This window comes from Corylus avellana, chromosome ca3, assembly GCF_901000735.1.
Source record: "Corylus avellana chromosome ca3, CavTom2PMs-1.0".
In the NCBI taxonomy this organism is placed as follows: domain Eukaryota; kingdom Viridiplantae; phylum Streptophyta; class Magnoliopsida; order Fagales; family Betulaceae; genus Corylus; species Corylus avellana.
Genome location: NC_081543.1, coordinates 31,915,668 through 31,939,856, shown reverse-complemented (window position 1 = coordinate 31,939,856; position 24,189 = coordinate 31,915,668). Strand labels below are relative to the sequence as shown.

The 24,189-nt window shown below is 36.8% G+C and overlaps 1 protein-coding gene across 2 annotated transcripts in view; it reads right to left on the bottom strand.

Annotated features, from left to right (window-relative positions):
* Positions 1–21,082, bottom strand: part of LOC132173711 (alpha,alpha-trehalose-phosphate synthase [UDP-forming] 1) — a 61,946-nt gene extending 40,864 nt beyond the window's left edge. Inside the window, exons 1-5 of one of the 2 annotated variants that reach the window (XM_059585293.1) lie at positions 20,883–21,082; positions 2,197–2,665; positions 1,876–1,973; positions 1,316–1,704; positions 8–122 (exon numbers count right to left, since the gene is read on the bottom strand). In XM_059585293.1, the coding sequence (XP_059441276.1) occupies positions 8–122; positions 1,316–1,704; positions 1,876–1,973; positions 2,197–2,602 (1,008 nt within the window). In that variant the 5' untranslated portion in view covers positions 2,603–2,665; positions 20,883–21,082. Of the gene's footprint in view, positions 1–7; positions 123–1,315; positions 1,705–1,875; positions 1,974–2,196; positions 2,666–3,304; positions 3,735–20,882 lie in introns of those variants that run through there. The other variant, XM_059585292.1, reaches the window with a different exon arrangement.
* Between the last annotated feature and the right edge of the window lie 3,107 nt (positions 21,083–24,189).

The following is a 24,189-nucleotide window of genomic DNA, read 5'->3' as shown; positions in this document are numbered from 1 at the left end:
AACATACAGCAGCTACTCGAGTCAGCTTCCCCTGATCCTCAACACCTTCAGGTGTACCCTCAAGTCCAAGAATACGAGTACAAGCACTAACAAAATGCCGCGCATAATCATAGGTGTGAAAACTGAAAGATAAAATTACCCACCTAGGTTATGCATACTTTAAATATCAAGATACAAGCAGAATAAAAAAGATTAATACAAGAAATATGAGAAGGAACCTGTTAGTTTTGATACACAGATCAGGTTACAGAACATTTCAAGTAACTAAAAGAAAATATTTCAATGCATGTATCTTGAAACCAAACAGTGATCCAAACATGAGCAACACTTCATACTTATAGAGTATACTAAGCAATGTCATTTCAAATACCAGTTCTATCTTGTATTTTTCCTTGTGGATGAATAGTTTTGTTAAGATATTTTCAAATGACAGTAATCTAACCTAAGCGATAATCAGGTCAAAAAGAGAGAAATTGTGACGCACCTAACTGTGGAGACATTGTAACAAGCAAACACTCTATACAGACCAGATCTTTTAGAATCTCAGCCCGTAAACAGATTTAGACATTGGTTCAACAAAGCAAAGGGATTAATCACACTTAATCTAATGTCAACAGGCAAGAGGAGATGAGGCCGTCAATGTATAAAATCTACATAAGGTAATCCTATTCTGCCCAGTTTTTGCTGCATCATCTCCATATTGCATTGCAATTGGACGCACAAAAATATAAGGGATCAAGTAGATGAAGGAAAAGTTGGAGCTGAAATAGCGCACTCCAACTGAAATTTCGATATCTTCAATGACAATGCTAACTTGATCAACAAATTCACTAGATAGAACTTAGTGAATATATCTATAACATCCATATTTAAGTAGGTAAATAAAATATCCATAGCTTAAACTTTGAGCAGCTAAAACTATGCAAATTATGAACATAGCCATTTTCAGTGAGAATCTTGACCAATTTCCTCCTCCCTCACATTCAGATTTGAAACTCATTTCTTCTTCCCCATAATTCATGCATCAATTTTTTTGAAAGTAGATTTCATTTTTGGTAGAAAGCAAAAAAAGTAGGTGCCAGCAGCCACACAAGAAAGAAATATACTGTGAATAGAACCAATATCAAATGCAAAAAATTTGTAAATGGAAACAAGAGATACTTTCTCAAGGCAAACTAGATATAAAGGATATAAATTTTGACAACTTTACAAGATTTGCCAAATGTCCAGTGGCACCACTTTATCAACCATAATAAGAAAGGTAAAAGCTATGACATACTATTGAACATTTGTGCAGAATGCAGCAAAAACTTACCCAACCAAATCAGCAGCAAGAACTGAATGCAGCAGTTCTGACCGAGATGGCAATGTCCTATGAATCTCAGAAGAGGGAAATGGGGTGTGGAGAAACCAGCCAACTTTCATTTCGCTGTTATATTCCTTTAAGCATTTTGGGAGAAACATAAGATGGTAATCGTGGCACCAAACAACATCACCCTCTTCATAGTGCTTGTTTACCACATCAGCAAACATTTGATTTGCCTTCTTATATGCAGCAAATTGAGACTGGAAGCTTCGGGTGGTGGCAAGGCGATCTTCTTGTGGAAGGCCAAGGTAGTGAAAAAGGGGCCACAAAATGTTGTTGCAATAGCCATTATAATATTGATGGACAATCTCTTCATCAAGGAATACAGGGATACACCTCTGCAATACATCGTAAAAAGCATCACATGATAAAAAGTTAACCTATTATTGATTATATATGCCATAACCTTATGTGTAAGCCATTAATGAAACAAGGCTAAAGTAAAGCATGACTTACAAAAAGTCAACAAAAAAAAAAAAAGAATCCAATCCAAATACAGAAATTTGTACCTTTTCAGCCAAGGCTTTTGTAAGTGCCTTCTGTCCAACCTCGTCAGGCACATTTACACCAGCCCAACCAATCCATCGTGCCTCAAACTCCTTCACGCCTTTGAAAAAACCATCAAGTATGCATTAGATTCCTCTTTGTGGACAAAATGACCAAATTTATAAAATAAACTAAAATAAGAGCGAACTGTCACTTTGGAATCCAGCGAATCCAGCCTTCTTAAATCATAATAAGGATAAACATGGAGAAACAGATATGTTTGCAGAATGACCGAAGACATCAATTGGCCCAAATATTCAATGTGGAGTCCAGCCACCACTTACCTAGAAGAGCACTGACTAGACCCCCAGCACTTATCTCCAACGACCATGAGTCTTCACCTCTCCTAACTGCAGAGACTGGCAGCCTGTTAGCCACCACCAACAGTCGTTGTCTGAAAGGCTTCTCATCTTGCCTTTCACATCCCTCAGAAAGCAACCTCGCAGCTCCAGCTCTATCAGAGAATTGTTCAGCACTGGAAACTTCCCCATTCTCATAGGAAACTCCCCCGTTCTCGCCTTCTCTTAAACGCAGGTCATGCTCAAGTGATTCACTCCCCCTATTATCATTATCAGCTGCCTCATTTGAATGAGAGGCCCTTTTGCTTTTCCTTAGCTCTCGTATTCTCACGAGCCGCGCTACACGATTTTCCGAATGGTTTGAATTATCGTTGTACGTGTTTCCAGGCATATGATCACTCTAAAAACCAACCTTCAATACCAAATCTACGAGCACTGAGGCTTTCAGTATGTCCTACATTTTGTTCAAAATAAATTAAGTCTTCAGTAAGCACAAAAATCCACACAAAGTTCTGAATATTCCCCAATCAAGTACTAAGATAACCGCTAGGTCTAAATCAAGAGTAATAAACATTTCTACTGCAGCATAAATTTCACTAATCACCGACGGATAAAAAATGATAAGCCTCTGTAGAAGATACATCAAATTAAATAGAAACCACATAGCAGTAAGTCAGAGAGGAAAATGATAACTCAGATAATGGGATCCACAGAATTGCACGAGGCAAGCATATGGGGTCTACTACTGCGTCTTGGCTATTAAGCCCAGAAACTCGAAAACCCATTTTCACAAAAATCAAATACGACAAAGCATCAACAGCCCCTGCAGTAGCTGGTGCCATTTCTTGCTCCTTCAGTCCCATAGTCGAAAGAGTATATCACTCGGACAAAACAACAAACACATTGCATGAAGAAAAGATTGAAAGCCTCAGAAAGAGTGAGAAAACATCACTACACAATACCAGTATGCTCCATCATCCCCAAGCACGTAAAAGTTAAAACCCACCTCAGAAAACACCCAACAAGATAAACCCACCGAATCCAGGAAACACCAACCAATATTCCGTCAAAAAAACAAAAAACCGAGTCTCACCTATTCATAACCCAATGTTCCAATCTTTGCAGATGGGGTTGAACCAGAACTGTCCCTCATCACATCAGCCAGGCAGCCACCGAGGTTGTGAGATAGAGACAGGGAGGGAGAGACAAGGAAATCCCCAGAATCTGAATGGCGGACAATTAACGTACAGAGAGAAAAAGAAAGGAAACAACAGAATCCTCGTGGAAACTTTATTGGGCACATAAAGCCTTCCAGCCATGCAGTTAGTAATACAAAGGGATTATGATGAAACTAGGAAGAAAACTGGTTCTTGGCTTATGCTCGTCAACATTTTGCCCATGTATTTAACTAAACTACTATATCTTACTACTCCGTGACAGATCATTATAACTCCCAATGACGCTGCCTTAGATAAAGTTTCCCTACTGTGCCGCACTGCACACGCCTCTTTGGGTAAGCCCAGCTCTAAAGGGTGTCTCAGTTTCACCCCCCCCACCCCCAAAGATAAAACCCTCGGAGATGATTGACAATAGAACCAAGGAGAAATGAAGTTACTTTTTTTTGTGGTATTAAAATGAAGTTAAAAGTTTTGAGGTATGCACCCAAAAAAAAAAAAAAGAGCTTTTTAAAGTCAAATTTCGTGTACTATTTAGCAGATTTCGTTAGTATAACACTGATTTAAATAGGACACATGTCACGCTAATTGAATCTATTAAGTTAGTCGATAGAATTTGACTATACCAAGTAAAAAAAAAATTGTTTGCCTACTTCAGAGACCTCTGAATTCATTTTAATACCACAAAAAACTAATTGTAAATCAAGTAAATTACATTTTTCCCTAGAACAAATAAATAACAAAGAGAAAATAATAACTAAAAAAAATCAAAATCTAATAATGATTTATCATAAATTTAATAGTAATTTTAAAAGTCAGAATAATTTTTAGAAAACACAAAAGAAACATGAGTCTTATGATTAGCATTACTTTAAGAAAACTTGTAATTCTCACATTTTTAAAGAATATATATTATTTTTAGAGGCTGATTTGTAAGAAATTTCGTAACACCCGAAAATGCAAACTATTAGAGCAAGTTAAAAACTAAGAGAGAGTCTTACCAAAAAAAAAAAAAAAAAAAAAAAACCTAAGAGAGGGCGTTTTCATAAAGTGAAGTTGGGTGGAGATTGGAATGTTGTGGAAACTAAGGAAAAGGAAAGGAGTTTTGATTCTATTTGTAAAGATAGTAATGAGAAATGGCCTACTATTGGATGATAAATATATAAACCTAACAACTACAACAACGTATGAGGTCGGCGGAAGGCAGTGATAAGCATGTTACTGTAGCAGAGACACATTGCATCACCAATATGATTGCTATTTACCAGGAGAGACCTCCTTTGTAATAAAAAAATATTAAAAAGTACATACTGTAAAAGTAACCTTAATAAAACACATTGACCAAGCCACCTTAAAGTTTGAATAAGTATGCTGATGCAAGCCAAAAAAGAATTTAAATTGGTGGAGCATAGAAAAAGAAGTAAAATTTGTTTAATTATTCATTAATTTTGTCTTTACTGAAAGACAAAAGAACATTTAAATAGATTTACTGATTAAATCTTAATCTTAATTCTAATTTAACTGACTTTAAACCAAACCCATTATTAAATTACAAATTCAAACTTTAACAGTGATCCTTCTAATAAAACTTATAACAACTTACTAAAAAAAAAAAATATTACCGTTCTTTCTAATGTTCTACTAATCGTGCGTGTATATTGTTTTTTAAAAAAACAAAAACAAAACTTATCCCTTCAATCCTTCATATTTAAAAAAACAAAACAACACAAAACAAAATTCACGTGGGATTAGGGAGTAATTCTTGTGTCACTCTAAGAATGTGGTGGTTTTTAAAATTACATTTTGATCAAAATTCAATAATAATCAATCATAATGCCAACGGTAATTTTAAAAGCCACATCATTATTGGAGTGACACAAAAGTGACTTCTAACATAACTCGAAATCAGGAGAACACAAAAAAAAAAAAAAAAAATCAAGAGAAACCCTTAGCATTCACCAATAAAAAATCAATGCATTGAGTAATCCAACATGCTTTTATTTCTAAAGTCAATAAAAAAATCAATGCATTCAAGTGCAGTTTTCTATTTTTCTTTCTTATTCTTCAAATTTTGTAAGAAAAATAAAAAAAAGAGAGACGTTCGTTTCAAACTGACCGTTACATATATATTATTACATTCAAACAACAGCACATAATTGTCCACCGCAAGCAATGAAGCAAGCCTCAATTTATAATGAAGGAGTGAATACAAGGTATAGCCGAACTGTCGGAAAAAGATGTCAACTGGCTTGACCTTGGCCAATTAAATTGTCCTGCTGTCCCCATACCCCATCAGGACCACATGGCCCACTACTACATTTCCCATTGAGTAGTTTGTTCGGCATGAGGATAACAACACCAAATGCACAAACTCATTATTTCCTTTGAATGTTTTGTCTTCCACATGCTCATTTTTGGCCCAACCAATCAAACAATTCCTTCTTCCTCATTAACATGCAGATAAAATGCAAATAAGTGGATAAAACTTGAGAAAATGCTAGTCAGATCAGTGTAATCACTCTAACTTTGCACAGTAAATAAGCAAGTGGATTACTCGTTTTTTCAATATGGACCGGAGCATTAGAAAACTAATACACTTTTTTGGTGGACTAGTACCAAACCAACCCAAAAGTAGTGCTGCTACTAGAAAGATTAAACACATGGAGATAGAAATCATTTTCAGCCACTTGGACATGTACAAATTAACATGTTCTGGTAATGTACATGTCCAGGTAAAGCACCAAAAAGGACAGACCAAATGCTTGGACACAAGGTATTTGGAATCTCATCCCCTCATTGAATACACATAATAACCGGCCCTAGGCACCTACCTTGGATTGAAAATGACTGGTTACCATTTATATCCAACTTTTGACAAAAAGAATAAGATGAGGCAACCAACCAAGATCTTCCAATATCCCTGAGAAACACCCTTTATGTGTTTTAGTTACATTCATAGTTGACAACCTTGTATGTCTTAGAATGCACATTAAAAATACTTCCTTTCTTCAACCAACCCGAACCAAAGGGGTTTGGTTGGATTTTTACCTCTCTCGTTGGTCGATCGATAAGAAAAGTTCTTGATATTGCTAATCATGTAATCTGCTAATGTAACTTAAATAGAGTCTGTATTCTTGTAGGACAATGATGTATACACTTATGAAATAAACTATAACTCATCTCCTTAACAATGGCAGTGAGAATGAGTTTTGCATCATGTGCATGTCAAAGTCTTTTATGGTATCAAACTAGCATCAATTGATCCTAATGGCCACATACTTTTCCTTTTCCTCCACCACTATCTCATTCATCCACCCTTGGTCCAGCCACTCCTACATCACTCACTAATCTACACCATTTGATCAACCATTTTTTTTTTTATAAGTAAAATGTATTATCAAATGCGCAGAGGAGCGCAACCCAAGTACATAGGAAGTATACAAAGTAACCCCTACTGATTAGAAAAAGAATTACAAAGCTCTTAAAAATCAAAAAATATAGACACATGAGAATAGAGTATTTAATGCCAACTTCTTCAACTCAAACACGCCACTCTCACGATCCTCAAAACTGTGTGCATTCCTTTCTCGCCATAGACACAACATCACACACAATGGGATTAGCCTTCATATGTGCAACACAAGCCGATTGCCCAATTGTCCCCTCCAACTCCCCAAACAATTATTCACCTTTCGTGACATAACCCAATTCACACCAAAAGTTGGAAAAACACATTCCTTAGCTCATTTGCAACCTCACAATGCAGCTCACTACAGGCAATTACTTACTGTAGAAAGGACAAAAAACCCTTAACTGCAGGGGTAACTTCAGCTACATTGATGGAAGTCTATCGCGTCCACCTTCTACCACTATCGTCTTTTCTTCCTCCAAGATCAAACTAGGCAAAATTCCCAATCTTGCATTCTCAATCTGGCGTTAGCAAGACTAGATCATTCTTAGGCTCTGTTTATTTCGATATAAGAAAATATTTTCAGCTGAAAACTTTTTCAGCGTTTGGCTCGTACGAAAAATTGGAGATGGCGGCAGTGACGGCTGGCGACCTTTGGTGGTGGCAAAGAATGAATTGCGAGACATACGAGAATCAGAAGTTCAAACTTAAAAAAATAAATAAATAAAGTGTCTGCAGAAATTTTTTTTTTAAAAAAAAATGAAACCATTTTATGCAACTTAAAAGAGGTTTTCATAGTCAACCGAAAATATTTTCAGTTTGACCAAGATTTTCAATCATACCAACACAGAAAAATAGGAAAAACCTTTTTGCCATAAAAGATTTTCCATAAAAACAAACAGAGTCTTAGTGCCACCATCTCCTTTTTGTCCAAAGTGGTTTTGGTGGATATCGTCAGATTAACTACCTCTTGTGAAGTGCGGCTTACATTGAAGAAGTGGTTCTCCTCATAGTCATGAGCTCAAATAACGTTGATCTAATATCAACTCGCAGCCATGAAAAATGGCAATTTGTCTACTGCCAATTACTTTTAAAAAAAATAAAAATAAAAATAAAGTATTTGGTAGATGCTCTTGCTTTCATTAGTCAACCCATGGATGACTTTGAAGTCACGAGCTATGCCTGTAGCATAATCACTCTTCACTTGATTTGAATGGGTCCTCTATCAATGTTGCATTAAAGGATCTAATCCCTTTGACAAATATGATTTTATACAAAAATGTCTTTTTGATCTTGTCCATATTAAAGATACATCCATTGACTCTAAAGAATGAAATATATGTTGTTCTTTCTCGTCATTGTCTCAATATTCATACTATTCGTGGACAAAGATATGATGGTGTAAATAATATGCATGGTGAATAAAAATGATTGCATAAATTATGTCTTAATGATTGTCTTTGTACATATTATGTTCGTTATTTTGCTTACTGATTACAATTAGCATTAGTTTTTGCATTAAGAGAAGTACTTTTTGTTCGTGAGTTCTTCTCAAATCTAAATTTCATTATCAATGTTGGTTGGTACTTCTTGTAAATGTCACAATGAACTGCAAGCTCCTCAAACAACACAAATTGCACATATCTAGCTATTGATGAACTTGAAACTGGAAAATGAGCTACAACCAAATTGACACTTTAAAACAATCTGGTAATTCTCGTTGGGCCAGTCGATTTTATTCTATTTGTAGTCGAGTAAGGATGTATGTTGCTACCTCTTCAATGCTTAAAAATATTATAAGAACAGGATTCACTTACTCTCAACGTAGGGATGCTAATGTTGCTTATAAAATGATAATAGCATTCTAATTAATATTTATTTTTGAAAGCCCCTACTATTCGAATAGGTTGTAAATCCCATATTTTACAGCTCTAATTAAAGGTTGACACATTTGCTAAAAACATAAAATACAATAGACATGAAAACACTGAATCCTTGGAAACAAATTGTACTCATCATTTGTCGTGTCCATTCAACACCCTAAACCCACTCAACAAAAACCACCGGTGTAATACCCCGACAAAACACCTGTTTTAAAAGGTTAAAGATTTCTTACTTACCGGTTAATAATTCCTTAAAACAAAGCCTTAAACCAAGAGCCCTAAAGCTTCTTCAAATAACCCTAATCCCTTGAGAACTTTTTGAAGCAAAAACCCCCAAAAACACCCTTACTAGCCAAACACTCACCCCGGGACCACATGAGCACTTGCTCTTGTCCTAAGTGTGAGCGCTCGCCTAGGGACCACACGAGTGCTCGCATGAACTATGTATTACCCATTGTGCAAAACCCAATTGTTCGCCTGAGCATTTTTAACCATTCTGTGAACAGTACATGAGTGCTCTTTGACCAGTCTTCAGACCATTGAATAAAACCCAATCGTACACCTAAACATTTTTACCCATTGTGTGAACAGTACACGAGCACTCGTTGTCAACTCTGAAAAATATTTTTAACCCATTCTCCACTTTTTAGACCCAAAGCAGACCTCCACCCCCTATATAAACCTTGCTACTCAACCCTTAACCACCTTCAACCTCAAAAAACCTAACCCTAATATGAGGAGAGGCTTGGAGAAAGAAAGAAGAAAGTTTGGAGCTCTAGCTATCTTCTAAGGTGACTTCCTAATCCTTCTTTTATGTTTTTCTAAATGTTGTTAATACTCTCCTAATGTTACAAGCTTTAAAGATGTTATGACAAGCTCTTGTATCCATGTTCTTACAAAACCAAGAAATTTTTTCAAAAGGCTTTAAACACCTCTTTGATTCTTTGTGTTGCTTGATAATGTGTTTTCTTACGATACATGTGTCTATTTCTGAGCCAAGGAAGAAAAGTACCAACACATAGCTATAGATAGGAGCCTAAAACACATTTGGAAGTTTCTGGCCAAAACCCTAGCTCCCTGGCCAAATGCTCGCCTTAGGGAGCGAGCGCTCGCCCAGAGAGCAGGTCACACATGCCCCCTTAACCCCAAAATGTGGTCCAAAGGTTTTAGCAGCCATTTTCGTTAGATGGAACATCGTAGAGTTCTCTAGTACTGCTTATGACAATGAGTCGTGTTTTGTTATAGCAAGGATTTGTGATGTCGAAGGATTCGAGTGATCAAACGAGGTAAGTAAACACTTACGAATACTTTTCTTAAAAATGTGTGATATGTCAGCTGACTGAGCACGCGTAAGATATGAGTATGTCTATATTTTTGTAAAAACTTGGTAAATGCCTTAATAACTGGTTGATAAGATGCATTGTATGACATGGTACACCGCTACATGTGGTATAATGGTCTTAACTTTACTATATAGACTTAATTTTACGGTCAAATGTGTGTGTTATATGAGCCTTGTATCCAATGGTTGTTCCGTGACTGGTGCAGCCTTAACGAACAGTCACTACAGGATGTACATCATTAGTAGTGTGGGCCACCCGAGGTCGGGCTCAGTCAGACTGCTAGTGTTATGGACGAAAGCGTACAATGATTAGGGCACCGACATTATATTACAAGTCCCTCAGGACAATGATAACCTTGCTGAGAATGGATAATATTTCGGGTAAACCATATATGATAGTTATGACCTATAAGCATTAGTTTTATACATTAAAATACTTAGGCCATTGCCGCCAGGAGTGCATCAATCTTTTATTTAACAAACAATATTTTTAAGGTGTATTAACGGAGACAACACCTCTTTTCAACGTTTACCAAATTGCATGTTTATTTCTGCTTAATAATAATGGACTCATGTCATACTCCATTGTAAGGTTTACTTACTAAGCCGTTAGACTTACGCGGTTATTACTCTTATAGGAAGCCTAGTTCTAAAACCCAAAAGTGGTACAGTTGCCACTATGGACTTTGCCTTAAGATCTTCATGTTGTTATCAAGTTTGCTTTAGTCTATTATTAGTTGCTCCATGTCTTTAATTTGAGGATTATACTTGTCCCTGTAATGATTTATAGACTTCTCAGATTTATTTCATCTTCCTACACATTAACTCTGATGATGCTTAGAGGGGCGGTTCCCCATTTAACCACAAGTTGGTTAAACTGGGGTAATTGCTAGTAACCCTGCTAGGCTGGTCAAGGCTAGTTTTGGGAGCGTTACAACCGGAGGCCACCACACTACCACCGCCAAAATCAATCAAATGCCACCACACCACCGCATCTGCCTCCTCCACCCATTTGTTTTAGATGAATGGATTTTTTTTTCATCAATTACAAAGTCTCTCCAGAAGGACACCTACTAGAACTCAAGTTGCCTGAAAGCAACTTTACAAAACAAACCCAACTATACAAAAATAACAATTTTCAATCTTCTAAGAAAAAACCAACAAACAAAGATGCCACTACTACCCTCTATATATAAACAGCAAAAGCTAAATACCAACAAACTTTGCAAACATTATCTCTACAATTCAAGAACCCATTAAAACTCAGCCAAGAAACAGCAAACAACACAAAGCTAATCAAACAAAATAGACGATTGTAAAAGACCAAATGGAGATTAAATTGTCCATGATTTAATCAGACAAAACATAGATATAGACAAAATGAACCATTCTCACTAGGAAATTTTAATCCTAACAAACTAACTAGTGGCCTTCAGAGGATTCCGGCAGCGGCGTTCGGGGGAGGAGGTTGTGGGTTGTTTAAGGGTAACACTGGTGGCATCAAAATGAATGGGAAGAAAGAAGGTTTGTCGATAGGTTGATTTATTTTAAAGATTTGGTGTTTTCAATTACATTTTATTTAGCGTAATTAGTTGAGGTGTCAAAATTCAATTGGAGGCTGTAAAGCCCATCCAGATTGAAGGTTTTCTCTTTATAATGAAGGAAATCATGGGTAGTACTTCTTCTTTCTTTCTTTTTTTTTTTTTTTTTTTCAATTTTTGCAGCAAAAATTTCAAAACATCTCGAATTTTATTCATTTAGTTTCTACTACAAAATCACTCATCCAAAAGTTGAGAGATAATGATTGTAATAATTTTCTTAAGGATGTCGTCTCTTGCACCAAGCAATTTGAAATTGGCATTCTAGATTTAAGTGCTCGTTCTATTAAAGGTCAATGTCGTCATGAATGATATCACATTATAGTGAAACATCATTATCATTTTGATATTTAATATTACCAAACACTTTCAATTACAAGAGTTTGATAGTACATTTGGTGAAAAGGCGATGAAACTTATGACATTTAACTCAACTTTGGATCCGTATGATGCTTATAAATTCTTTAAAATTGATGATAAATGTAATCTTGCGAAGAGAAATTATTTTCTTGATTTTTGTGAGCAAGAAAAATTTAATTTGATATTTCAGTTGAAATACTTTAAACTTGATGTGCATAATTATCCAAAATTACAAAATTTGTCTTCTTTTAAAGAATTATGTCAAGGTTTAATAGAGATAGAAAAATCAAAGACATACCATATTATTGATAAATTAATCATCTTGTTGTAACTCTTCTAGCGTCTACAATGACTACTGAACAAGCATTTTCAGCTATAAAAGTTGTTAACACAAGATTTCGCGATGCCTGTTTTTAATTCTAGGGTTTCTTTGAATTTGAAAGTTATCACTTGGTAGGTTTCAACAAAATGGAAGATGCGTTTCTTACAAATAAATTAGTTGTCTATATTGAAAAGAAAATCACTAAGAACTTCAATTTAGATTCAATACTTGATGTTGATGATTTAGTACTCTAAAAGAGCGTAGGCTGGAATTTTAAACATTGCTTTTTGTATTTTTGTTTCTTTTTGTACTAGTACCTACATGTTACCTTATTGATATATCAGTCTTTGCATGTATTTATGAACTTTGATAAATATACTTTTTGTGATACACATATTTTGTGATCAAATACTTTATTTCTATTTTGAATCTATATATATATATATATATATATATATATATAGTAGAACATAGTATATAAAGAGGATACACCTATCTATGGGTTAATTATTTATAAGTTGCTTCAACAGTCACTATATAGTTCTAGGCATACCAACATGCATTCAAAATCACAAATAACGGCATATTTCAATATTTCTTTAAAAAAAAAAAAAAATTATTTCAAGACACATTGGATTTAAACACAAAAAAAAAAAAAAAAAAATCCAAGAGTTTTAATATATGTCATCCATTTTATGCATGTTATTACATACAAAATTCCAATCATAAACTCACAGAATAATCACATGCAAGTTCCAATTTTTTTTAAAAAAACTGCCATGAAGAACAGTGTGAAGCTGGATTTTTTTATTTTTATTTCTTGGATTGGGCCTTTATTTGACAAGTCTGAGATGGTTCCGGGTTGACCCGCATGGGTCAGTCTGCGAGCCCTCTGAGCCAATTTGGGCAAGGTTTTTTTTTTTTTTTGGTTAAATTCATTTTACCCCCTGAAGTTTTAGAGATTTTTCAATTCGAACCCCAATGTTTAAAAATTAGCAATGTACCCCCCTAATGTTTCAAAAAATTTCAATTCAGACCTTACGTTACTAATTTCCTTATAATTGGATGGAAATCATCCCACGTGCGTCTCGCTTGGGATTTTAATGCCCTCTACTCCAATTTTACCCTCATTAAAACCCATAAAATTACGTAATTACTCTCAATTTCATAGGTTTTAATTTACGTAATTACTAGGGGTGGGCACGGGTCGGGACGGGGCAGGTATTGGCATTTTCCCCAACCCGCCCCGCACCCTTCGGGTTTGAAATTTTCAACCTGCCACCCGAGCACAGACAACAGTACCCGCGCGGGTTCGGGTATTGCGGGGCGAATCGGGGCGGGTATTGCGGGTGCTTTTCCAGATCCTCTTTCTTCTCCTCCATTTTCGTCAGATCCTCTCAAAACCCCGAGAAACAAACACTACCTACATCAAACGATTAAAACCTATAAACACAAAACCCCAAGAAACAAACAAACATACACAACCCTACATCAAAACCAAAGAATGATTCACGAAAGAGGTCTATAAAGAGAAAAAAAAACCTGGATCGATAAGATCGTGGTCTGTCAAGGTGGGAGCGGCGCAGCAGCAGTGGTCTAAGGAGGTGGAGCGGTGGCGTAGACTAGAGAGAAGCAGACGAGAGGCAGAAAGAGAGAACCCACTAGAGAGAGCAAGGGAAACGAGAGAGAGCAAGGGAGACGAGAGAGTGAGAGGGAGAGAAAAGGGGAGGCGGCAGCTGAAGAAAAGAGAGAGAGGCTTAGAGTAGGGTTAGGGTTTTTTTCTTTTTATAGTTATGTGGGCGAGTTGGGTCGGGTCGGGTCGGGTACCCGCATGGAAAAACATCTAAAACCCACAACCAGACCCGACCCGCGCGGGTTGAAAGAATTCTACCCGAACCCACAAAAAAACACATGAAACCCGGGCAAGACAGGGCAGTTCGGGGCGGGTTTTGCCCACCCCTAGTAATTACCCTAAATTACCCTCAATTTCATAGGTTTTAATGAGGGTAATTACATAATTTCATAAGTTTTAATGAGATCAAAATTGGAATAGAGGGCATCAAAATCTCACGTGAGACGCACGTAGGATGATTTCTGCCTAATTAGACAGGAATTAGTAATTGAGGGTTTGAATTGCAAATTTTTGAAACATTAGGGGGTACATTGCCAATTTTTAAACATTGGGGTTCGAATTGAAAAACTCTTGAAACTTCAGGGGGATAAAGAGAATTTTTCCCTTTTCTTTTTATTTTAAAAAAATTGATCAAATTGATTCGGATTAAGAATTCCCTACCTGAGCTTAAGTTACTTTACCCGAAATTTTCTTTCTCATCAACCAAGTCCAGCCGCGCCCTACTTACACATGGCTGCCTCAGCCTCCGCCGCCGAATAGTATGGCAATCAAAACAAGTCGCCACCAAGGCTATTACAAATCTATGCAGCAATCCGGCAGGGAGGTGCGCATAACCCCATGACCACGCACGATGCTGCGCGGTGTAGTGCACCACGCTGCACTACAGGTTCGGCTTGCTAGTAACAATAGACATATGCCTCCATGGTGATGGAACGTGTCCAACACGCGCTATTAAAATCAAGTAGGTTTGATTTTTCTCATATCTTCTTCAACCTCCAGCGAAACCAATTTTGATGGTATTTTACCTGATTTTGCTCTGAAATTCTTTTTATTTATTTATTTTTTTACGTCTCACTCTGATAAAAACTAAACATGGCTACTGAGATAGGAATGAAAAGAAACTCAGTATGTATTACTTGATGTAAATCGATTTACACGATGGGGTATTTATACATAAAGTATGGGTCACATAGTCCTAGTAAATTAATATGGTTGGTTGGGGACATGTTGCAAATTAATGTTGTTGGTTGGGGATTTGCCTTCCATAATCGACTAATGATCGTTGCACATATTTACTTTCTTAACACTCCCCCTCAAGTTGGAGTGGATATTTGCCAAGTAAGTAACGGAACTATGTTGAACCTAGCGACTTTGTAAATAGATCAGCGGGTTGTTGAGTGGTAGGTATCTGAAAAGTTTGAATTACGCCATCCTGCTGCTTTTTCCGAATGAGATATGTGTGTGGCTTGTCTATAAACTGACTCAACACGTGCACTGCATAGGCCAAATTTGGTCTGGTAATTGTTAAATAAATCATATTACCAACTAGTCAACGATATGACGAAGGATCTGCAATGAGGTCTCCATCATGTTTACTGAGAGATAAATTTTGCTCAATGGGAAAAGAGCTATGCTTGGCACCAAGAAAGCTAGTATCTGCAAGTATTTTAAAAGCATACTTTCTTTGTGATAGAAAGATGCCTTTCTTTGAACGGGCCACTTCAATACCCTGAAAATACTTCAGGTTGCCCAAATCTTTGAGTTTGAAATGGCCACCCAAATTTTTCTTGAGTTTTTGAATCTGCTCCAAGTTGTTGCCTGCCAATATAATATCATCTACATATACAAGAATAGCTGTGAAGTTACCTTCGTGGGATCGGACGAATAATGAGTTGTCTACCTTGGATTATTTATATCCTACATTAATGAGTGGAAGAGAGTTTTGCATACCATTGTCTTGAAGCTTGTTTAAGCCCATATAGAGATTTGTTGAGTTCGCAAACTCTAGTCTTTAGTCCAAAACTAGGAGGAAGGTGTATGTAGACTTATTCGTCAAGGTCACATTGAAGGAAGGCGTTGTTGACATTAAGTTGATGCAAATGTCATCTGCAGGAGGCGGCAAGGACAAGGAAAGAGCGGACAATGACCATCTTAGCGACAGGAACAAAGGTCTTTGTATAATCAATGCCAGCTTGTTGGTTGTAGCCCTTACCACTAATTGAGCTTTATATCATTCCACATAACCATCTGGGAGATATTTTATTTTGTAAACCCATTTGCATCCAAAGGGTTTCTTTCCGACTGGAAGGGGAGTCGGAGTCTAGGTCTGAGTCAACTCTAGAGCATCCACCTCAACACATATAGCATCACACCACTTGGAATCCTACATAGCCTGCAAAAAAGACTTTGGCTTTTGTGCAAGGGAAATAGCAACAGTAAAGGCACGATGATGGTTGGAGAGACATGTATAAGATAAAAAATCGTCAAGAGAGTAAGGGGTACCAGAGGAAAGCACCAACGTTAATTTAGATGATTGGGTGGTATGAGACGGTAAAGCCTGTGCAAGATGAAAATCACGCAAGTATGCAGGTTGCTGGGTTGACCAAGTGGATCGCTGAGGGATCGGAGGTGGGGAAAAGGTAGTCTGAGTGTTGGAAGGGGCAACCGAAGTTTCAATGACAGGTGACTAGTGGGTAGGGACATCATTGAGAAGATCACAATGAATAGGTAAGACCTGTGAAGATTGTCTAGGGGTGGTTTGGGCAAAGGAGAAATAATCTTCATAAAAAAGAACATCACGAGAGATGAAGGTTTTGTGGTGGTCAAGATCATAGAAACAATTTTCCTTTTGGCTATACGGATAACCAAGGAAGACACATCGTATGGCACAAGGGTCAAATTTTGATGGATTTTGGGAATGGGTGGAGGCAAAGCACAAACAACCGAAAACTCATAATTGATTGTATTGAGGTTTTGAGTTGTGTAACTTTTCATTTGGAGTTTTGCCAGATAGGAGGGGAGTATGAGTTCTATTGGTCAAATAGGCAGTAGTTAAGATAGCATCTCCCCAAAAACGAGTGGGCAAGTGGGCTTGAAAGAGTAGGGCTCGAGACATATTAAGGAGGTGACGGTGTTTGCGTTCAACAACTCCATTTTGTTGTAGAGTAGAGACACAACTGGTCTAATGGATGATGCCTTTGCTAGCACAAAATGATGGAATAGTGAATTCAGGGCCATTGCTATTACAAATAATTTTGATGGTAGTTGAAAATTGGTTCTCAACAAGATTAATGAAGGATTGTAGAAGAGAGCGAGCCTCAGATTTATGTTGCATCAAATAAACCCATGTACATCTGGTATAGCCATCCACAATGGTAAGGAAATAATGTGGCCCATTAATGGAAGATGTGCGATAACCACCCCAAATATCGATTTGTATTAATTCAAAATGTGCAGTAGAAGAAATTTGACTAATTAGAAATGGAATCCGTGTTTGTTTTGCTAGAGGACAAACAAGACATTGTTCTGAATTTAAACTATAAATTTCAGATACATTGGTGGAAAAGAATGACAATACTTTATTGGAGAGGTGACCTAGTTAGCGATGCCATAGTTGTGAGGCTTTGCCACTTGACACCGTGCGGATCTCATGTTGCTGAAGAAATATAGGCCATCTTGCTCAATGCCTAGACCAATCATCCTCACCGAGTGAAGGTCTTGAATGAAACAAAAGTTAGAAGAAAAAATAATGAGACAATGCAATGTTTGACATAGGGTACGCACGGAGATAAGGTGATGGAGAAAAAATCACAGATCCAATGTGAGTAACGGAAGCATATGAACCATCAGGTAATTGGACAGTACGGCCATGAACAGGATATGACTGTGTTAAAGCAGTGGGAGAACAAACCATATGGTCAGTTGCACCACTGTCAAGGATCCATAATGAATCATCAGATAAGACATAAGACGTGCCTGATAAAGATGATTCGGTACGACCTGCTTGGTGGGCAATGGACTGTTGTGGAATGACGTTATTCAAAATTGCAAGAAGCTGTTGGCATTGACCATGTGTAAAAGGTAAACTGCTAGCAGTGGAAACTTGCTGAGCATGGAGCTTAGGACCAAAGCCCGAGCCAATTATAGAGCCAGAGTCAATCTTGCGGCGAGTAAGAGGAAATCCATGAAGGTGGTAACACTGCTCGATAGTATGATTGTCACAACCGCAGTAAGTGTATTTTGGTCGTTCCTTTTTCTGGAAAACAGATCGGTTGTCCTTCCGTGGTGGTGGGTGGCCTTCTATAGCTAAGGTAATGCCCTCAACGGTAGGTGGAGTGGTAATGCTGCGTTGGCATTCCTCCTAAAGGACCAAGGCATATGCACGATTGACAGAAGGTAATGGTTCTAATAGGAGAACATGTCCCTAAATAGGTGCATATGACTCATTGAGACCCATGTGGAATTTAACGGTACGCCGATATTGTTGTTCCTGCAGACCTTGCTTTAGTGCGCCACATGTGCAAGAAGGGCTAGGCCGAAGTGCTGATAGTTCATCCCATAACCCTTTTAATTTTGTGAAATATATGGTGATAGGCATGGTGCCTTGATTGAGAGTGCTGATATCTTGCTCTAGTTGAAACATGCAAGAACCGTTCACTTGAGAGAATCGCTCTTTAAGATCCAACTAGATGTCACTAGCAAGATTGCAATAAATGACACTAGTGCAAATTTCATTAGAAATAGAATTTAATAACCAAGATTTTACCATATTATTACACCGACTCCATTGTGGAAAATCTTGAGAGGAGTCCGTTGGTGAAGAGATGGTTCCATCAATGAATTCAATCTTGTTCTTGGCACTAAGAGCCATAATAATTGCCCGACTCCATATTTGATAATTGTCTCCAATGAGAGGTTGGAATACCAATACCACGCTAGGATGATCAGAATGGTGGAAAAATAAATGGTGATTGGGATCTGAACAAAGAGGTGTGGATGCTGTGAAAATTGTATGAAAATTGTAGATTCAACCATGGTGGGGGGCTGTGGGAATTGTAGTTTTTTTTTTTTTTTTTTTTTCGGGTGGTGGGGAGTGGGGAAACTAAACTACTTGTAGCTTAGGAAGAAATGTAACCAGCCTAAACTACACGTAGTATAACAGGAATGTGAACGGATTGTGGGCTGCTATAGAGAATAAATGGGCTTAGTAAAAAGATGTAGGGAAGAATTGAATGATTGGGCCTCATCTAAAACAAAACAAAATAGGTAAGAAAAAAAACAGATCATAAGTGAGGAATAAAGCAACTGTTGTGCAGCGTGCTGGCCGTGTTCCTCTCAAAAGATTGAAAAATTGCTCTTTTTTTTTTTTTTTGTGTGCAGGAGTGTCTGCACAAAAAAAAAAAAACTTGACTCACCAAAGAACAATTTTTCTTTTCTTCTTTGTTCTCGCAGCAATGAGTAGATCTTAGGTTTTTTTTTTAATGGTCTAGTGGGTTGACCCACCAAAGAATAAGTTTTCTTTTCTTTCTTTGTTCTCGCAGCGATGAGTAGATCTTAGGTTTTTTTTTTAATGGGTCTGACAGGTCTACCCACCAGACACAAAGTTAATCGGATTTTAATCGGGTAGACCCGATTAAAATCCGAACTCGATAAACTTAAAACTCAATACCCGTTAAATTCGTATCAAATTTGCAGGTTGTGTCAAAATTGCTACCCCTAACTCTAATGAAGTTACTTCCGGTTGTGGAGAATTACTACCGGAGGCCATAGAATAAGCTATTAAATCAAAAATTCCTAGCACTCAGCTTTTGGTCGCGCGTGTAATGTATACAATTTTTTTTTTTTTTTGGAATAAGCTATCCGCAGAACAACAGAATCCGGACTAAGGTTTATCTAAGCGTATCCAAACAGGGCAGATCTACTATTAAACCAGAATAAACACAAAGCTTTAAATGAGAATAAGGATATCCTTGGAATGGAATAGGGGTGGGCTAGAGTTCACCTGGATTGGTCTAAGACCGTAACCAAACACTCTTTATCTTCTTCAATTGAACTCTCCAGCAACCTGGATTTCTCCCAGATCGCACAATCGCACAGACCCTTGTCTGTTACTCCAAAAATTTCTTCTCCGTTCGTCTAGGCGGCGTACCACCACCTCCCGGCTTCCCAACCTTCATACGGCAGTGCGAGAACAGCAACAGGCCAGGAGCAGAAATCGTTATAGGAGGAGAAAAAAAGAAAAGAAAAAAATTTAGTACTCAACGGAACGTCTCCAGGAACGATGCTCTGATACCAAATGATAGGAACCCAAGAGTTTCTATCGAGAAAATAAGGAAAATAAGGGATAAATCGATTTCGATTTCAATTTTTCTCCTAAATCTACGATCATCCAATGATCACAAAATGTTGGGAGCATGTTTGTAGGATCATAAACTATAAACATACTCAAATTTCGTAGCCTCAATCACCTGTTTGATGTGTGTGCCATGTGAGACCCTAAAATGCACAAATAACCATATTTCATCAAACCAAAGCTCAATCTCATAGAAACACACCTCTAATGATCGTTTTTCAGGTTGTTTCACGTTGGTCTCCATTTTCACCATACCTTCACGTTTACATTACCCAGAAAACTGCACTTACACGTTAATTATTCTCCCTTTTGTCTTTCATAGCCAATTTAGCATATATGTAACCGTTAATGTAACCCAACCGATACTTTTCAACAGAGAACAAATCTCCGGCCAACTCCTTGTAAAACGACGTGAGTTTTGGATGGACGTAGGAGAAATAACAGAAAAAAGAAGTCGGAATCAATTGTAATTATCAAACACAAAAACTCATTCAGTTGAATACGAATGAATTACTTGGATCACATAAACTGTAAAACACTTGATTAATTAGCATGATTGATATGAGAGAGAGAGAGACAGAAAGAGAGAGCACAAACCTGTAGGCAGCAGATTGTGGAAAATCCAAGTGCAACTTGTTCGTCCGAGTAGAATTGCAGAGAGAAAAAACGCAATGTGATGGAAGAAGTGGGACGAAGGGGAATTATTATGTAAACATATATAGGAAGAATGAGAAATTGGCAGACACAAAAAGGAGCTATGGCTTCGCTTTTTCGGGAATTGGCAAGTGAATGGGATGGAGGGAGGGAGGGAGGTGTCGCTTTTGTTTGTTTCGGCTTTGGTCTTTTGGGTGCGCCCAATGGGTTGGAGGGAATTTGATCCTCCCTACTCTTCTTTTTTAAAACCATGTGTGCACGTAGACAAACATTATTTGGTTGCGGCCTAAAAGCACATACCCACTAACTTTATTCCCATCTACACTACCCTATACACTACCATATGGTCTAGTTTAGTTCGCAAAATAGATAATTAAAATGAAAGGGCTATTCATGTGAAATACTCATTATTTGTTAGGTAGAAATATATTCGTAAGAATAGATTTTTTTAAAAAAATAAGAGGAATAGTTATTCCTAAAAGAATAGACAAAGTTCTTCCAAAAAATAAAATTGCATTATTTTTATTTTCTTTCAAGTTGGGGGCAATGCGACCACCCTCGGGGCATTTGGAGGTGGCCAAGACCACTCTTGTTGATAATCAAGGGAGACTTGACCACTCCCAAGTGTCATCACCCTCAATGAGTATCGGGGGTGGCCGTGGCCACCCTTGCATTTCAACGAAAATGTTTTTTTAAAAGTATTAAATAAATAAGAAATAATGTTGGTTTTTTTTTAGTAATTTTGGTTCACTTCAAATGCAAGCATATATGTCGTCATCAAATTAAGGAATGAAAATAACTATTTAATTTCACGATCTTTCATTCACAATAATAACTATTCATTTTTCATAATAGAATACACATTTTGCGTACCAAAATGAGGCCCGGGTCTATGTTACAACTAAGGTGTCAATTCATGTTCACGTCTCGGATTTGGGTTGTGTTGATGTATGACTATATGAGTCAACCGTAATCCGACTCATTTAATTAAATAGGTCAACCGCCTCAATTTTAACCGTCTAATTTCGTATTTAGTAAGTATCGGGTTCATGAGTCAAGTTCTAGTTACATCGAGGCATAGATATAAGACTATATAGGTTAATTCTAACATGAACTCTTTAATTGAACGTGTTAGTCAAACCCCTCAACCCTAACCCATTAATTTTGTACTGGGTTCATGTCCAGTTTACAAATCGTGTCAAAAACAATCAATCCCAAATACAAAGCTGGCTTTGCCAATTAAATTAATCAAATAACTAAAATTACAAACAACATGAAGAATACTCTCTTTTTTGGGGAGCCGCAATTTGTATTCGCGTGTCGGGTTTGTTAAAGCATGTGTATAAGACTATATATATGAGTTCATCCTAACTCGACCCATTTAATTAAACAGGTCATACCCCTTAAATATATCCTTTTAATTTTGTGTTGGGTTCTCGAATCAGGCATAAAACTATATATGTCTACACTGACTTGTTAATTTCGTAATAGGTTCATGTCGAATTTGCAAATATTACAAAGTAGATTTACAAATGGGAATTGTTGATGGATGGGGGTGGAGAATATTCTCTCTTTTGCATGCCATTGCACTTAAGTGAAATATATATATATAAAAGTTATAAGAACCTTTTGGAAAAGCTATTAATTTAATTAATTAAGTTCATATGGTGGGATGCAATTGCTTAAGAGTATCAATCCTTTCTTTTCCTATACAACTTCAGTCCTCACGATTTAAATAATGAGAAAATGGGACTTCTTATTGAGTGGAATCTCCATCAAGTCTACACGTCTTCAAGTCACCATCTCGTCTTCCATTTATTTTATTTTTGTAACTTCTTGACTATTGGTCAAGGAATCAGCATTAATAAAGGTTCGCATATTAATATTGGAGGAGAAAGATCCAAATCTCTTGATGATACAAATATACAATTTTGTATGCAATACTAATCAGCCTTAATTAGAACCACTTTAGGAAAAGGCATATGAAACAATATTTAATGGATTAATTAGAGGGTCTCATAAATTGTTTAAATTATTAGTTATTCTCCTGAACTCTCTAGTAGGGATATGTTTTGATTCTTAACGCACAACAAAACTACACCTTTATGCTTTATATCTCCTCCTTTTTTGGCTCCCACGTGAGCTCACAACTTATGATAACTTTTTTGTCCTCAAGAGATAGTTCAATTGGCTAGAGGCCACGCCTTATGAAGCAAAGGTCATTAGTTCGAATCCCTCCCTCCTCCCTCTTGTATGGACATGTCAAAAGAAAGAAAAAAAAAAAAAAAAAAAAAAACTTTTTTTTTTGGGGTGTCAATTGCATGCCTTTACAGAAAGCAGGCCAATTTACTTGGGTCATGACAAACTTGCAAACTATGAGATTCGACAGGGACTTGTATGCAACAAAAAGAAAAATCCCCAAAAGAAAGTTGTAGTAAAGATGGCTTTTGATTTATTGCTTTTTGCCACTAGAGGCCTGCCCTGCTCATGTCTTTCTTGTATGGACGACCCTTTCCTGTCAAAAGGCTCTTTTTAATATGAGAAATGTTATTATCTCACAGGGGTAGCTCAATCGGCTGTGAATCACGCTTCATGAAGCAGTGGTCACTAGTTCGAATCTCCACTCCCCCTTCCCTTATGTGGACATATATATATATAAGAAATGTTATTTAGTAAAATTTTATATGGTTGTAATATAAATGGGATGATGTGACAGTGAAAATTATTTGCATCATCACTTTTTTTTTTTTTCTTGTAAGTGTTGATTTTCACGGTCATATCAAGTAATTGTATGCTAATTATAAATAGCATATTAAAATGAAACTAGTAACTAATAGAAACATATTTATTTTTTTAAAATTAAAAATTAAAAAATGAAGCAGTTAATGAACCTTACTTTTAGGAGATCAATAGTTTATTTATCACAACAGAAAACGAGAATGAAAGATAGAAAAGATTTGATGAAAACAAAAAATAAAAGGAAAAGCCCCACTCTCATGATCGTGATAGGAAGGAACTAGGAAGAAAGCACGTTCCCTAAAAAGTAAGAGAACTATTTGGTAAAGAGCGAGAGACTTGAGTAATGTTATATACCAAATAAATATTTCATTATTTTGACGGGTAGGCTCAATTTTTTTTTTTTTCTTTTAATGTGGAATATTTAATTTAAATAGGGTGAATTGATGGAGTTAAGGAGGTTCTATCCAGAATCTTTGACTCTGATACCATGGTAAATTACCAGTTATCTAAA